This window comes from Tachyglossus aculeatus, chromosome 15 (assembly GCF_015852505.1).
Source record: "Tachyglossus aculeatus isolate mTacAcu1 chromosome 15, mTacAcu1.pri, whole genome shotgun sequence".
Taxonomy (NCBI): domain Eukaryota; kingdom Metazoa; phylum Chordata; class Mammalia; order Monotremata; family Tachyglossidae; genus Tachyglossus; species Tachyglossus aculeatus.
In genome coordinates this window covers 23,130,064-23,147,532 of record NC_052080.1, presented here as the reverse complement: position 1 = coordinate 23,147,532, position 17,469 = coordinate 23,130,064, and the positions used below count along the sequence as shown (strand labels likewise).

The 17,469-nt window shown below is 45.5% G+C and overlaps 1 protein-coding gene across 2 annotated transcripts in view; it reads left to right on the top strand.

The window, feature by feature from the left end:
- Positions 1–1,046: 1,046 nt before the first annotated feature.
- The window catches only part of ERN1 (endoplasmic reticulum to nucleus signaling 1), a 77,600-nt gene continuing 61,177 nt past the window's right edge, over positions 1,047–17,469 (top strand). For both annotated transcript variants that reach the window (XM_038757099.1, XM_038757098.1), the window contains exon 1: positions 1,047–1,291. In XM_038757099.1, the coding sequence (XP_038613027.1) occupies positions 1,241–1,291 (51 nt within the window). In that variant the 5' untranslated portion in view covers positions 1,047–1,240. The remainder of the gene's footprint in view (positions 1,292–17,469) is intronic.

Below are 17,469 nucleotides of genomic sequence, written 5' to 3'. Positions count from 1 at the left end.
GCATTTATTAAGCGCTTAAGCATTTATGTAGACTGGGAGCCCCCCGTGGGACAACCTGATCACCTTGCCAGCGCTTAGAACAGTGCTCGGCACAGAGTAAGCGCTTAGCATCATTTTTTTTTTTAAAAAGGACTTTCTCCTCTGCCCCGCATTTATTAAGTGCTTAAGCATTTATGAAGACTGGGAGCCCCCCGTGGGACAACCTTATCACCTTGCCAGCGTTTGGCACAGAGTAAGCGCTTAGCAAATATCATTTTTTTTAAAAAAGGACTTTCTCCTCCGCCCCGCATTTATAAAGCGCTTAAGCATTTATGAAGACTGGGAGCCCCCCGTGGGACAACCTGATCACCTTGCCAGCGTTTGGCACAGAGTAAGCGCTTAGCAAATATCATTTTTTTTTTCAAAAAAAGGACTTTCTCCTCCGCCCCACATTTATAAAGCGCTTAAGCATTTATGAAGACTGGGAGCCCCCCGTGGAACAACCTGATCACCCTGCCAGTGCTTGGCACAGAGTAAACGCTTAGCAAATATTTTTATTTAAAAAAAGGACTTTCTCCTCCGCCCCACCTTTATTAAGCGCTTAAGCATTTTTGAAGACTGATCACCTTGCCAGCGCTTAGGACAGTGCTCGGCACAGAGTATGCACTTAGCAAATATCATTTTTTTAATATAAAAGGACCTTCTCCTCCGCCCCGCCTTTATTAAGCGCTTAAGCATTTATGAAGACTGGGAGCCCCCCGTGGGACAACCTGATCACCTTGCCAGCGTTTGGCACAGAGTAAGCGCTTAGCAAATATCATTTTCTTTTTTAAAAAAAGGACTTTCTCCTCCGCCCCGCATTTATTAAGCGCTTAAGCATTTATGAAGACTGGGAGCCTCCCGTGGGACAACCTGATCACCCTGCCAGTGCTTGGCACAGAGTAAGCGCTTAGCAAATATCATTTTTTTTTTTTTTGATTTTTCAAAAAAGGACTTTCTCCTCCGCCCCGCCCCGGGTGTGGGTCCGGGCCCGCCCCGTCGCTCCGCCCCGGCAGGAAGAGGCCACGGCGCACGTTGGGCCGGCCGTGGAACTTGGGCTGCCCAAGCGCTTAGTACAGTGCTCTGCACACAGTAGGCGCCCAATCAATACGACTGACTGAATGAGGAGCCGCCGGAGAGCCCCCTCCGTGCCCGCTGAGGACAGCAGCACCACCGAGGCCCCCAGCCCTCCCGCCGACCCCGAGCCACACAAGGCCTTGCCATGCTCCTCCTCTTCCTCCTCCTCCTCCTCCTCCCCCCGCCCGGCCCTCCGGTAAGTAGCCGCAGCGTGGGGGGCAGTGTGCGAGCCGCGCTGTGCCCACACGCAACCATCCGGAGTCACTCCCAACCGGGGCATTCATTCAATCGTATTTACAGTTGGGTAGGGACCGTCCCTATCTGTTGCCAACTTGGGCTTCCCAAGCGCCTAGTCCAGTGCTCTGCACGCGGTAAGCGCTCAATAAATACGATGGAATGAATGAATTGAGCGCCTACTGTGTGCAGAGCACTGGGCTAAGCGCTTGGGAAGTCCCAAGTTGGCAACAGATAGAGACGGTCCCTCCCCAACAGCGGGCTCACAGTCTAGAAGGGGGAGACGGACAACGAAACCAAACATATTAGCAAAAGAAAATTAAGAGAATAAATATGTACCAAGCCCCGTGACAAGGCAGTGCCCGGCAGGGCCAACTTGGGAAACCGCCCCCCCTCGAAATCCTTCTGGGAATAATAATAATAATGATGGCATTTATTAAGCACTTACTATGTGCCAATCAATCGTATTTATTGAGCGCTTACTGTGTGCAGAGCACTGTACTAAGCGCTGGGGAAGTACAAGTTGGCAACATATACAGTCCCTACCCAACACTGGGCTCGCAGCCTAAAAGGGGGAGACAGCGAACAAAACCAAACATACTAACAAAATAAAATAAATAGAATAGATATGTACAAGTAAAATAAATAGAGTAATAAATATGTACACACATATATACATGTAAGGGCTGGGGACGTTACAAGGTGATCAAGTTGTCCCACGGGGGGCTCGCACTCTTCATCCCCATTTTAATAATAATGATGGCATTTATTAAGCGCTTATTATGTGCCAAGCACTGTTCTAAGCGCTGGGGACATTACAAGGTGATCAAGTTGCCCCACGGGGGGCTCACACTCTTCATCCCCATTTTAATAATAATGATGGCATTTATTAAGCTATTACTATGTGCCAAGCACTGTTCTAAGTGCTGGGGACATTACAAGGTGATCAAGTTGTCCCATGGGGGGCTCACAGTCTTCATCCCCATTTTAATAATAATGATGGCATCTTATTAAGTGCTTACTATGTGCTAAGCACTGTTCTAAGTGCAGGGGACGTTACAAGGTGATCAAGTTGTCCCTCGGGGGGCCCACAGTCTTCATCCCCATTTTAATAATAATGATGGCATCTTATTAAGTGCTTACTATGTGCTAAGCACTGTTCTAAGCGCTGGGGACGTTACAAGGTGATCAAGTTGTCCCACGCGGGGCTCACACTCTTCATCCCCATTTTAATAATAACGATGGCATTTATTAAGCTCTTACTATGTGCCAAGCACTGTTCTAAGCGCTGGGGACGTTACAAGGTGATCAAGTTGTCCCACGGGGGGCTCACAGTCTTCATCCCCATTTTAATAACAATGATGGCATCTTATTAAGCGATTACTATGTGCTAAGCTCTGTTCTCAGCGCTGGGGACGTTACAAGGTGATCAGGTTGTCCCACGGGGGGCTCACAGTCTTCATCCTCATTTTAATAATAATGATAATGATGGCATTTATTAAGCACTTACTATGTGCCAAGCACTGTTCTAAGCGCTGGGCAGGTTACAAGGTGATCAGGTTGTCCCACGGGGGGCTCACAGTCTTCATCCCCATTTTACAGATGAGGTCACTGAGACCCAGAGAAGTGAAGGGACTTGCCCAAAGTCACACAGCTGACAGTTGGCGGAGCCGGGGTTTGAACCCATGACCCCTGACTCCATAAGCCCGGGCTCCTTCCACTGAGCCACTCTGCTTCTGGTACCAAGGTGCCCTGCACACAGTAATAATAATAATAGTGATGGCAGTTGTTAAGCGCTTACTTTGTGCAAAGCACTGTTCTAACCACGTGGGGCCCGCAGTGTTAATCCCCATTTTACAGATGAGGGAACTGAGGCACGGAGAAGTCAAGTGACTTGCCCAGAGTCACACAGCTGACAAGCGGCGGAGCTGGGATTAGAACCCATGAGCTCTGGCTCCGAAACCCAGGCTTTTTCCACCGAGCCATGCTGCTTCCCCTAAGCGCTCAGTAAATACGATTGAAGGAGTGAATGAAGGGGCCGGCTGCTTCCTGACCTTTCTCCATGCGGGGACCTGGCAGGGCACGGTCATTCAGACGCCCTCTCCCGCCTTCCTAAGCCGGGAGCCCCACGTCTCAGTCTATCCCAGCACTTAGGGCTGCGCTGGACATGTAGGAAGCATTTAACAAACATTATCGGTGTTATTCTCGTTGAGGTGGTGGTGGTGGTTACAGTGTGCAGAGGCGCTGGATGCCCAGGACTGCTGTTTTAGCTTGGGGCGGAACCGGCCTTGTCCTCCGCTTCGCACGATGGATGGATGGATGGATGGATGAACTGCCTAGGTGGGGAGCTTTAATTAAAGCTAGCTGACGCACAGCCTTCTGCCCCAGTCCAAAAATTGGAGGCATCGAAAGCAGTTACCTTTCCTCTCCCTTGGATGGGGCTCCGTTTGTTCCCTCAGAAGTATTTTGGGGTCCCTGGGCCAACTTCCTTAGCTCTTTACGGCTACTCTGGTGATTTTAGGCCTTGGCTTTGGCCATTTATTCACTGGCATCTCCATGCAGCCACGCTGCAGATCTCCTCACCGTACCTCGCTCTCGCCTGTCCCGCCATCGACCCCCGGCCCACGTCCTCCCCCGGGCCTGGAATGCCCCCAATCCCTCTGCCCCTCCGCCAAGCTCGCTCTCTTCCTCCCTTCAAGGCCCTCCTGAGAGCTCACCTCCTCCAGGAGGCCTTCCCAGACTGAGCCCCTTCCTTCCTCTTCCCCTCATCCCCCTCTCCATCCCCCCATCTTACCTCCTTCCCTTCCCCACAGCACCTGTATATATGTATATATGTTTGTACATATTTATTACTCTATTTATTTTACTTGTACATATCTATTCTATTTATTTTATTTCGCTAGTATGTTTGGTTTTGTTCTCTGTCTCCCCCTTTTAGACTGTGAGCCCACTGTTGGGTAGGGACTGTCTCTATATGTTGCCAACTTGTACTTCCCAAGTGCTTAGTACAGTGCTCTGCACACAGTAAGCGCTCAATAAATGCGATTGATTGCAGATAACAGAAAGAAAGAAGGTTGTTTTTTTATGGGGGGAGGTTTAATCCTTATTTTAAAGATTAGGTTGTGGCCCCGTTGCAAGTGCCCAGCTGGATCCTGCCCATTCACCTCCATACTGTTCTTGCAGGTTTCTAAGTCTGACTGCAGCCAGGTACCCCGTCTCTGGGAGGCTCACTTAAACCACCCCAGGGGCACGGGTGAAGCTGAAGAAAATTTGAAGTGTCTGATGAAGGGACGGTTTCCTCACTTGAAAGTATTTTTGATGGTATCTGAAACCCTTTATTTGCATCTTGCCGGGAGGTACTTGGACCTGTAGAGGCCGGATGGGCCGCCTAAGAGAGGCAGCTGACTAGAGGGCATTTGCAGGGTTTTTTTTCCTCGTGGGCGGGAGGAGTTGGCCTTTCAAATGACCATAAAGCTTGTGTATTATTGTCCAGGAGGGTATGGATGATGAACAGCTAGTGTGTTTTTTGCGTAGCAAATACAGATTCTGTTCAGTGAGTTTTGTTGTATGCGGTGCCCAGATCATCAGTCAAATCTGCACACTTGGCAGGTACAGACCCTGAGGGCTGTAGGGTGATATCTGAGGATATGCCTTAGAATGGACTTTGTGATCTGGGAGTAACAAGGGTTTGAAAACAGGACTGCTGTGATTTTTAAAGTCACCATTTATAACAGTGTGAAAGAGTACGTCAGCCCGTTGTACATGTGATGCTAGCCACCCGGAGGCACATAACTTTCTATTCAGGTAAGGGAACAAATCCTGCATAAATGCAGAGGAACATCCTAAAAAATGTAATTTCGTTATTACTACTATGTGAGCGTCCCTCTTTAGGTAGTGAAACTAGACTCGATTTGACAGAAAAGAATATTAGTGGAAAATGAAATCGTCAAAATGACCGATGACTTAACATTTTGGATTGCTGCAACACACTATCAGGCATTTTCACAAATATTGTGGTATCTAAGTAAAGGCACTCCCATGAATTATTGACCTAGTATAAACCTGGTATAATAATAATAATAATGATGGCATTTATTAAGCGCTTATTATGTGCAAAGCACTGTTCTAAGCGCTGGGGAGGTTACAAGGTGATCCGGTTGTCCCACGGGGGGCTCACAGTCTTAATCCCCATTTTACAGATGAGGGAACTGAGGCACAGAGAAGTTAAGTGACTTCCCCAAAGTCACAGAGCTGACTATTGGCAGAGCCAGGATTTGAACCCATGACCTCTGACTCCAAAGCTCGTGCTCTTTACACCGAGCCACGCTGGTATAGGTGGCCTATACCTTTCTCCTGATTTTTTTTTTAAATATTCACTGTCTGCTATCCTTGGGTTACAGGGTTCGTGTAAGTAATTCATACAGAGAAGAACTTTAAAAGACTAACTAGTTCCTGTACTGGAGGACGTTCGAGATGGCAATGTGGTCTTTTTTTTTTCAATCCCCTCAAGCCTGAATTCTGCATCGTGGTAATTGCTATCATTTAAGAGGTCAGAATTTGCCGTCATAATTTTCCAACAGCAAAAAATATGGTTAATTGGGGGAAAAAAAGCTCCCCAGTGTAGCAGTTTTTGTTTTAAGCAAAGGGGAATGTGTGTAAAAGGTTTAGTTTTGCTGCTTTGTCCCTTAAAATGAAAGTGAGGCCTTATCAGTGCATCTTCTTGTAAAGTAGATCATTCAGAACCTTGTCCTTTTAGGAATGTGCATAAGATCTCGACAACCCACTCGCGGTATATATATAAAAACAACCCCGAGTTTATGAGTATTTTATAATTGGGCTTCCGTTTTCTGTTGGATAAATAGGCAGTCAAATCATTGGATGCAAAGCTACTCATGTCCAGTGGAGTTGAGATTGTTTATCCGGTAGGAATGTCTATTGTTTTCCTGTCATTTGTAGTCCAGAATTAGCTCATCTAACCTGGGCTTTTTTAGGTTGTTGTTTGAGTTTTTTTCTTTACCTTGACATTAGTGGTTGCGTGAATCACCCAGCGTCATCAGCATCACCTGCAAGCCACAGTGAATGTAAAATGGCAAAATAGAATTATCAGTGTGCTGCCTTGGTCTACAGTGAGTTCATTAGTAGTGTGGCAGTTTTCTACACAACAGAACTCTTGCGTGAGAAAAGGGGTTAAAAAACCGTAATACGGTGAGCCGAATTGGGGCATACACAAATGGGGACGAGAGAGGAAACATTTTAAAAACTGGGTAGCCTCATAGGATACCAGCAGAGGCTGAACCAGATCAGTGGGACATGGCTTGCCACAAACAGGCCAGGGATTGCTCTTCTTTGGGCAGAGGCTTCGGACCAGGATATCCAGGAGCTAGTTTTGAAAATAGCAATAAGCTCTGCCAATAGCGGAGCATCAGTTGAGCAAAGATGATAATGACAGTGGTATTTGTCAAGCACTTACTCGGCCAAACACTGAACTAAGTAAGCAGTGGGGCGCAGGCCAGATAATCAGCTCAGACACAGTCCCTGTCCCACCTGGGGCTCACAGTCTAATCAATCAATCAATCAATCAATCGTATTTATTGAGCGCTTACTATGTGCAGAGCACTGTACTAAGCGCTTGGGAAGTACAAATTGGCATCACATAGAGACAGTCCCTACCCGATAGTGGGCTCACAGTCTAAAAGGGGGAGACAGAGAACAGAACCAAACATACCAACAAAATAAAATAAGTAGGATAGAAATGTACAAGTAAAATAAATAAATAAATAAACAGAGTAATAAATATGTACAACCATATATACATATATACAGGTGCTGTGGGGAAGGGAAGGAGGTAAGACGGGGATGGAGAGGGGGACGAGGGGGAGAGGAAAGAAGGGGGATTTCTAAGTAGGAAGGGATTTCGGTATTCAGTCCCCACTTTAGAGATGAGGAAATTGAGGCCCAAAGAAGTGAAGCGACTTGCCTGAGGTCACACAGCAGGCAAGGGGGGGTTAGAACCCAGGTCCTCTGACTCCCAAGTAGCATTGGACAGTCTTTCTGTGCCTGCACTGTGGAGTGGATTGTCAGCCACGTATAGACCTCTTCAATCTGAAAGGTTGCGATCTTCCCTTCAGGAGGGACACCTTCAAATGCCCCTAAGTAGGCCATTACACACAAGGTCTAGGGTGCCAGATACCATCTCTCTTCAATGGTTATCCATTTTACAGAAGTGACTGCGGCCTAGGAGAATCTCTTCCCTGATGCAATTACTTGTGCTTTTTCCTCACTTACCTCAGCCAGTGCCAAGTGTGTGTATGAAATCACACGAAGAGTGCATTCTTCAGGGAAATTAGATCGAATGAGAAGCCTTGGCCTTTTTTATGATTCATTTTGATGCTTTTCACACGCACGCATGTATTATCCTACTAGCCGATGACTCTGTGGCCTTTCGAGAGGCCGGAATAATAATGTTTTTATTAAAGCGCTAGTTTCTCTAACCTGTTTGCCATGAAATTAGCTGTGGCAGAAGTCAGTGATCCCAGGGTTTGGGCATATGTATGAGCTGCCCAACTTTTCAGCCCTCTTGGGCAGCTTGTGATTCAAGTCACTGGGTCTCTCCACTGGGTCTCTCATGCTGAGGGAAAGGGATCCAGTGAAAATCTACATACTAAGCTTACCTTTTGCACTTTGGGGACAGGAATTTGTAGGCTGCGTCCAGGGGCTGCATCCTGTGACCCAGCAGGCCTGGAATGTGAGTGGGGAAGTAGTTTTACCGGTCCTGGAGGGAATTAAGATCAGGTTCTGTTATGGAAAATCCACGTTTGGATCAATATCTCTTTAGAAAATCACTGTGCATCTTTGGTTTCAGAGTCCGGAATACATGTATGTTTGCGCACTTCGTTGGCTACAACTTCCCTTACCAGAGATTTTAATTTGAGGCCCGTAAATATGGCAAACGCCTTCATGTGTAACTCTTAATGGCTTCAGTTTTTATTATGCACAAATGATTTTAGGCCTGTAGCCTAGCAATGTAATTAGAGTATAGTGCTTGCTTAACAAATAGGGGCAGTGAATCATAGGCTATGAATGATGAATGTGCTGGCTGCTGCATATTATATTTACCAGAAGCTGTGTTTTTTCCATCCTGTCTCATTTCCAAGGTCTTCTTTCCAGGTCAACAGAGCATTGTAGATATTCGAGGGTCTGCCGTGCTGTCTAGTCAAATGAAGTTTACAAAGAAAAGTCCTGGTCCCTTTCTCTGAGATGCTCAAATCGCTGGTTAGCATCTAGGTGGTGCCAAGATTCTCAAAATACAATCCTGGTTTCATGTTTTGACTCCTTACTATCAAAACCATTCCCTTGAAACTTTTTCTGAATGGGGAAACTTTTAGAACTTTGTCCGGCGACTGCATGCAGTTTGGGTCTGGTGAAGCCAAGTTCACCCAGTTCTGTTTTAATTTTTTTATTTTTTGTTGCAGGGGGGTTATTTTTTTTTTAAAAAGCCAATAATATCATAGCAATCACAAGCCCATCCTGTGTGTTTGGTTTTCGCCATTTCAAAAATATGCGGCTTCATTTGCTTTCTTGTACTGACCTGCTGCCAGCAGTGGAGAAAGGAGGTAAGAAGGTCCTGATCTCTGTTGGGGTTTCCATCCATCACCCTGGAAGCATCTGAGCTTTTAGAACACACTTGCCCAGTGTCTGTGGTGGTTTCCTTCTCCACACCATCTGAAAATTGCCCATTCTCCACCCAAAAAGGAGAATCTCATCCGGGCAGGGAATGGTGGCTAAGCCGAACCCTGTTAAGGGGATGGTGAATGAACAAAAGGGTTTTGCCGTCTGCTTTCCTTCCACAGGGCTTTATTCTTAATAGAGTTCTCTTCCTACTTTACTCCTTACTGCCGGGAGTGATGGCCCTCTTTTTGGCAGACTATCTGTTCTCCATCACCAGAAAGGTTCCCCTTGTGTTCCCTCTCCCCTTCTCTGCCTGGGGGTGAGCTGAGTACCCTGTGTTTCGCAAGTGGGGAATACCATTTTTTAGGGAGGTGTAGAATCATAAATATCTCGGCTATGGACTTTCTTTTGGGAGTATCCGTCAACGGAGTGACTGACCCATCTGTTTTTTCCTGGAGCCTGATGACCTGATTGGGTCACGGGGAGATGTGGCCCATAAAGATGAGCAATAACAGCCCAAAACGATCAACCCAGAATGTAGTCTTTCTTTGTGCACTAATAATAACCCAGCAGGTGCATGTGTTCTGCCCTAGAGAGCTCTGTAATATTTCTGTAAAGCAAACTGAACTTGCATTTGTTGGCCGTGTCTGTAACTGAAACTGGCCTTCCCTGAAGAGGTCCCAGTTCGAGCAGAGCTGTGTCAAAATCAGTAATGGCTGGGGAGCCTGTCTTTCAAATAATTCCCCTTTCCCGGTGCCAGGAATTAATGTTCCTTCAGAAGCAGCGTGGCTCAGTGGAAAGAGCATGGGCTTTGGAGTCAGTGGTCATGGGTTCAAATCCCAGCTCTGCCAGTTGTCAGCTGTGTGACTTGGGGCAAGTCACTTAACTTCTCTGGGCCTCAGTTACCTCATCTGTAAAATGGGGATTGACTGTGAGCCCCCCCGTGGGACAATCTGATCACCTTGTAACCTCCCCAGCGCTTAGAAGAGTGCGTTGCACATAGTAAATGCATAATAAATACCATTATTATTATTATTCAGAATGAAAGGCACTCAGGGATGGACTTTTCTCCAGCCATGTGGAAGGACAACACTTTCACCCTCCTGTTCTTCCAGGAGTAAGTGGAAACTCTTCAGACCAATTCTTTGGGATCGAGCTTTATGGGACATGTTTTTTGGTTTTTTTGATTTTTTTTTTTTTTTATTTGCGCTTTCCAGTAACAAGCCTGCTGAACCTAACGGGATGATTTTGTGTTGGTTTCATTTTGACTGAGCATGACTTTTCAGTGTTTAAAAATCAAATTGTTCTGCCCTTGGCTTTGAAAATCACCCCTTTAAGAGGATGTAGGGGAAATCTTGTTTATCATTCTAAACCATAGCCCTCCCTGTGGTGATTATCTTTTTTTTGCTGCATTTCTGCCAAGAGCCTTTTGGGCTTGTCAAGGTTACAGGTCTAGCTGCTGTGGAAACCGAACTCCTCATATTTATTTTATCTACGCAAACAACTTTGGTACTAGGTTCCTTAAGCCCTTCATCTCTTCCTTCTTGTTCAGTTGGTAAATTCCACAGAACTAAATGCCCCTTGATTTTTTTGGAGGGGTGAGTGAGTGACATTTGTGAGGCCTTCAAGCTTCGTAGATTTGTCTGTTCCCTGCGTTCCCTTCCATTTCTCCTCGAAAAAATACGTGGATTTTTTTTTCCCAGAGGTTCTTTTTGACTCAGACCTTTAATTGTACAATAATCAAAATTAACTACGTGCTTCTTGAATTACTTCTTCCTGAAGCATCAAGTCAGGTTCATGGTAAGGTATTTTTCTCGGTAACCGTGTGAGTAATAATTGTAGAATTTATTAAGCACTTACCAAGTGGTATGTGCTAAGGTAGGTTCAGCATAATCAGATGAGACACAGATTCTGTTCCACATAGAGCTCACCATTTGAGAGATGGCAAGAGCAGATTTTTATCACTATTTTGCAGAGGAAGCTGAGGCACTGAGAGGTTAAGTGATTTGTCCAGGGTCACGCTGTGGGCCAGTAGTAGAGCCAAGACTGGAACTAAGCGCTTAGAACAGTGCTTTGCACATAGTAAGTGCTTAATAAATGCCATTATTATTATTATTATTATTATTAACTAAGGTTCCTGACTCTCAGTCCCACACTCGAGGCTTTCAAGTATTTGGAGAAGAGATTGAAAAAATATGAGGCAGAGGTGGCTTGGGTAAGATGGAAGGCTTTAAAACAGTGCCTGACACATAGTAAGTGCTTCACAAATGCCATAATAATAACGAAAGGGTACAGCAAAATAGCCCGAGGAAGAAGATGCCCTTCTCAGAATGCAGGAGAGGAGAGGGATTCTGTAAGCAAGTCCTGGAATCTGGGTTTTTTCGTGCTTCACTTTCCCCACACATATATTTATTGCAGTCCCATGTTTGTAGGTGTTTGGGCCGACCCAATTACATAGTAATAATAATAATAATAATGATGATGATGGTATTCGTTAAGCGTTTACTATTTGCAGAGCACTGTCCTAAGCGCTGGGGAGGTTACAAGGTGATCAGGTTGTCCAAACGGGGGCTCACAGTCTTAATCCCCATTTTACAGGTGAGGTGACTGAGGCACAGAGAAGTTAAGTGACTTGCCCGAAGTCACACAGCTGAGAAGCGGCGGAGCCAGGATTTGAACCCATGACCCCCGACTCCAAAGCCCGTGCTCTTTCCTCTGAGCCACGCTACATGCGGCATAGTGCCGAAAGTTGAGGCGCCAATGAAATTCACAACACTTTTTATTCCACTAACTTTTAAAGGCAGGTGAAAGTGACTGGTCCCTGAGCTGTGATGGTTGCTGGAGGGAGCTAACAGACTGGACGGTTAAGCAGCCAGATTTAACTTCACTTGTAGCTGGACTCCACCAAATTTCCCTTTGGGCCACTGTGGAAGAAGCCGAATAAAAAGGTTCTAGAAAGCGTACCCAAATAGAAAGTTGGCAGTAAACTGGAGTTCTGCAAACATCAGCTGTTGATTTTCTTTATTTGGATTTTATAAAAATCATCTGATACAAGAAGTTCATATAAACAAAATTGCATTCAAGTATCTTAAAATGCAAGCAGTTTTACCTTATTTCTAATGATTTCTCTACCATTTCCCCATTCTCCTTTTCACAGTTTCATACCCATCTTCTGATTTTTCCACAAATCTTTTTTTCTAATGGTATTTGTTAAGCGCTTACTACATGCCAGGCCCTGTACTAAGCTCTGGGGTAGATACATGATACCCATTGATTCATTCAATCGTATTTATTGAGCGCTTACTGTGTGCAGAGCACTGTACTAGGCGCTTGGGAAGTACAAGTTGGCAACATATAGAGACGGTCCCTACCCAACAGCGGGCTCACAGTCTAGAAGGGGGAGACAGACAACAAAACAAAACATGTTAACAAAAGAAAATAACTAGAATAAATATGTACAAATAAATAAATAGAGTAATAAATACGTACAAACATATTACATATTTGCAGGTGCTGTGGGGAGGGCACAGTCCAGGTTCCACAAGGGCTCACGGTCTTAACCCCCATTTTACAGATGAAGGTAACTGAGCCACAGAGAAGTTAAGTGACTTGCCAAAAGTCACACAGCAGACCAGTGGCAGAGCTGGGGTTATAACCCAAATTCTCTGACTTGAAGGCCTGTGCCCTTTCCACTAGGCCATGCTGCTTCTCTAAGCCACTTGCTGCTTTCCCATAACACACTCTTTGTTTAAAAACATAAAGTCTTTTTAGACTTAAATTCCGCATTTTGGCCACCCAAGTCCTTGGCTCATAACATCCATCCAAAAGTTATTGGCACTCAGCAGTCCAATATTCTGTGTTCCTGTGTCCTAGCTCTCACATTTTCGTGCACAAGACTTTTCAGCCACATGCCCATGTGCTCAAGCTTCATCTCTCTTTTCACCCTTAGTTTTTTGAGCACTGGGATGAAGGATACTTTTCCCAATAGAGTTCAGAAATTCATTATTAGAGAAGCAGCGTGGCTCAGTGGAAAGAGCCCGGGCTTTGGAGTCAGAGGTCATGGGTTCAAATCCCGGCTCCGCCAACTGTCAGCTGTGTGACTTCGGGCAAGTCACTTCACTTCTCCGGGCCTCAGTCACCTCACCTGTAAAATGGGGTTAAAACTGTGAGCCCCACATGGGACAACCTGATCATCTTGTAACCTCCCCAGTGCTTTGAATAGTGCTTTGCACATAGTAAGCGCTTAACAAATACTATTATTATTATTATTATTATGACCTCCTGAGTGTCCAGTGATTTGGGTTATGCTCCATCGCTTCCTCTTGCCTGTAAATTAGTTTAGTGTCTGTTTTCCTTGGGAGATGGTAAGTGTCTTGAGATCAGGGATCCGGTCTACTAACTCCATTGTCATGACCCTCTAGACTGTAAGCTTGTTGTACTTTACCAAGCACTTAGTACAGTGTTCTGCACATAGTAAGCGTACAGTAAATACAACTGAAAGACTGGTGGTTGTAATGGCCTGGCCAAAAATCGTATTGACTGTTCTTAGAACTTAGACTTCCTCCCCGACCGTGGCATGGCAAAGTGTGATATTTTGGGGGCACAGAGTCCAACCGACCAGTGTACAACACTGTTTTCGCAACCGTCTCTGGGCATGTGCCGCTAGCCTCAATGTAAAGGACAAGATAGGTAACCTTCTTGGCACATATATTTCTTAACGTCTTTTGTGAGATGTCAACATGGAGTTTTGTGGGGACCAGTTTTGTATTGTCAGTTTAGGAGCTGCCAGGGTTCCTTTTGAAAAGTAGTCTTTTCCTTTTCGGACCCCTTAGAATCTCAATGTGAGAGGTGGCGGAGGGCTAAAGGGTAGGTCAAGAGCAGGACAGCGGCTGGAGGTCGAGCAGAGGAGAAGATAAATAAGCAGGGCCTGGCATGACCTTTCCTCCTGCTCATCCAATAATCTGATTTAGGATGTGGCCCCAGGGAGCGTCCTCTATCTCTGCTTCAGACCCCTGCTCCGTCCGCCAGGCATTCAGAAGTGGAGGGGAGAGGAGTCTTTGGCCGGTGCTGTGGAGCGTGTGGACTGGACCGTCAGCAGCATGCAGCCAGCTGCAAAGCTCTGAATAATAATAGTAATAATAATAATGATGACATTTGTTAAGCGCTTACTATGTGCAAAGCACTGTTCTAGGCGCTGTATATATTGTATATATTTGTACATATTTATTACTTTATTTTACTTGTACGTATTTACTACTTTATTTTATTAATGATGTGCGTATATCTATAATTCTGTTTATTCTGACGGTTTTGACACCTGCCTAATTGTTTTGTTTTGTCGTCTGTCTCCCCCTTCTAGACTGTGAACACATTGTTGGGTAGGGATCGTCTCTATATGTTGCTGACTTGTACTTACCAAGCGCTTAGTACAGTGCTCTGCACACAGTAAGCACTCAATAAATGCGATTGAGTGAATGAATGAATGACTGATCCGACTTTTTCTGTTGCTCAGAGGACCGTTGATGCCATCCCTGGAGGTGTTTTTTTTTTTTTGGTGTTAGTAATCCTTTCCTTCTATTTTTCTTCTTCCTCTGAGAATTTTGGGGAGCCCAGTATCGCTGTAGTGTGAGCTATTGCATTTTGCCTGTTCTCTTCCTGCAGACCTCAGCCTCCGTCCATGGGGTTTCTCCCTCCACAGCTCGACCCCACAGGGTGATGTTTCCAAAGAGTGCAGGAAGCCCAAGTGGCGTACCATAAGCCGGTTTGGAAAGGTGCATTTTTCAAAAGTGTTTTGAATTGGTAATATCAGTTCGGTAGGTATGGTGAAAGCAGATGTTTGCTGGCTTGATCCACTGGTTTTGCAAACAGCCTTGCTCTTTGTCAGGTTGCAACTTGTGTAGAGATGAGTCCTGTGGTACAGAGGCTCCACCGTTGCGGATTGCGTTGGGTTCGGCACTAGGGTCACACCTGGTACAGTGTTAAAAAGAGGATGACCACCTCCCGCCAGAGGATTTGGACAGCCCAGGAATCAGTGTTGCTTCATGAGTGATTGCTCCTCCCTGAGAATGAATTTCGGACATTTTGTGAAGGTGCGGTTGCGGGAAACGAATTCTAAAACCCAAACCTACTACAACTTGCAAAAACCTTGAGTTAGGGTCTTCAGGGCCCAGTCAAGCCCCAAGTTTTCAAGTTGTCTCCGAAATGCTGCTCCACATTGAGGGCTCAGAGATGGTGACCTCTAACTTCTCTAGAACCACAGGTTCAAATCCCTGCAAGTCTGAAATAGCCCATTCCAAGTAACTCAAGGTGTGCTTCTCTGAGCCCTCTATGTGGAGCAGCATTTCGGAGACAACTTGAAAACTTGGGGCTTGACTGGGCCCCGAAGACCCTAACTCAAGGTTTTTGCAAGTTGCAGTAGGTTTGGTTTTTAGAATTCGATTCCCGCAACCGCACCTTCACGAAATGTCCGAAATTCATTCTCTGGGAAATCACTCATGAAGCAACACTGATTCCTGGGCTGTCCAATTCCTCTGGCGGGAGGTGGTCATTCTCTTTAACACTGTACCAGGTGTGACCCTAGTGCCACCATCCTTTTCCAGATCCTCCCAGCTCATACCCCTTTTCGGCTTTGTGGTGCAGAATTACAAAATAATGGAGACATAGAACTTTGGTGACTACTACCTGAAATAGAGGGAATGTGATGGAGGAGCTTATAAGTACCCAGGCCCACAGTTGGGACTTGGAAAGGAAGGTTTCCAAATGTGTAACACCATGTGCTCTGGAGAAGTAAGTCGGCACAGGTGGCTCTCCAAAAACAGGCTTATCTCTCGTAGCTAACCTGCAGAATAAGGTTCGGTGACATCTGGCAGATGGAGGTGGTTTTTAATCAAGTGCGATTGATGTGCTGTACGTGGTTTTTGTTTGAAAGCAGTTGCAACAACTGGAGCCTTTATTCAGTTCCTTAGCCTCCCATTTCAGGATTTTTCACCAAGTAACAGATGGTGGGGATGGTTTAGAGGATTATTATGCCTTGCTTTTTACAGTTCATACTTAGAAATTTCTATTGTTACGAGACTTTAAACAGGTAGATAAAATGGTGTCTTTTATTGAGCCAATTACCACCATCTTGTCCTTGTATGTTAACTGTATGTTAACTCTTAATATGTCTCCCCGCTCCCAGGGTTCACAGGTCATATCTAATGCGTTCGCACATACTTACATCAGCTCCATCAACAAATAGAAGCTCAACACGTGTTTTTCGGTTATTGATAGTGACAGTGCCATGAAGCTAAATGAGCCAAGTCTCTGAAAGTCTTATCAACTTTTATCAGTTTCTGAAGGAATGATCTATACGGGTGATATACTCTTCCTCCCTTGCCCACTTTTGTCAACCGACTAAGAGCAAAGACTTGTTGTCAGTTACTGCCTTTGGGGAAATGTGTAATAGAGTGGAAAAAGACTTTGTGTGGGACCTGTCAGCCCCCAGGGTTTTTTTTTCAGAATAATATTGCATTCTAGTGACCAGGGACCGTGGAGACAGTTAGAACAGCCGTTGCATTTAGCAGAAATGTGTATTATTATTATTCTCTGGGTATTTGCTAAGCGCTTCCTATGTGCTGGAGGGAGATACAAGTTGATCAGGTTGCATGCAGTCCCTGTTCCTCAAGGGGCTCAAAGTCTAAGTAGGAGGGAGAACAGGTGTACCCCTAGCCCGGGGCGTAAAAACCTGTTTGACGGTAACAGGTAATGTTAACCTACTCCTATAGGCCAGACAGTAGTTTTCCTTAAAACTACCACTGCATGTCTTTTTCTGAGCAAGAAGGAAAGGGTCGTGGTCTAACGTCTCTTAAAGGACAGCCCTTCCGAGATCAAGTTGCTCAGTGATAACGTAAAGCCCCCCAAAATAAAGCTGGGTGGCTAATGCTAAGGACATTAATCTTCAAGCCCCATCATAAGCTGTTCACTCAGGACAGAAGTAGGCACAACTGAGGCTCCACCACCAATGAAAAGGGCTGTATTGACCCTTCCATTCACCCGGGGCTTTCGGTGTGAACCTTTGGAGAGCAGGAGATGGAGCTTTGAAGTATAGAAGCTCCTCTAAGGCCGATTGCCATATTACGTCTTCGTGTGGCTCGGTGCTCCACCAAAGCAATGAAGTGTTTGAGACCCGGCTTGGTGCCTCAACGGCCTACCGGAGTTTTCCCGGGATCCTGTTGGGCAAATAATAATAATATTAATTATGGTATTTGTTAAACGCTTTGATTAGCGTCCAGGTCCATCTGACTCTCAGGCCTAAGCTCTATCCATCAGGTTGCACCAGGTGCCAAGGAAATACATTAACCTGGTGTGAAATCAACAAACTGGGCAAGTTTCAAAGAAGAGTTGGATCCCCCCCCCACCCCCCAAAAAAAATTGTCAGTCTCATTGAGGGAGAAAGGTAATCTAAACTATGATAGTGTGAAATGGTGGTAA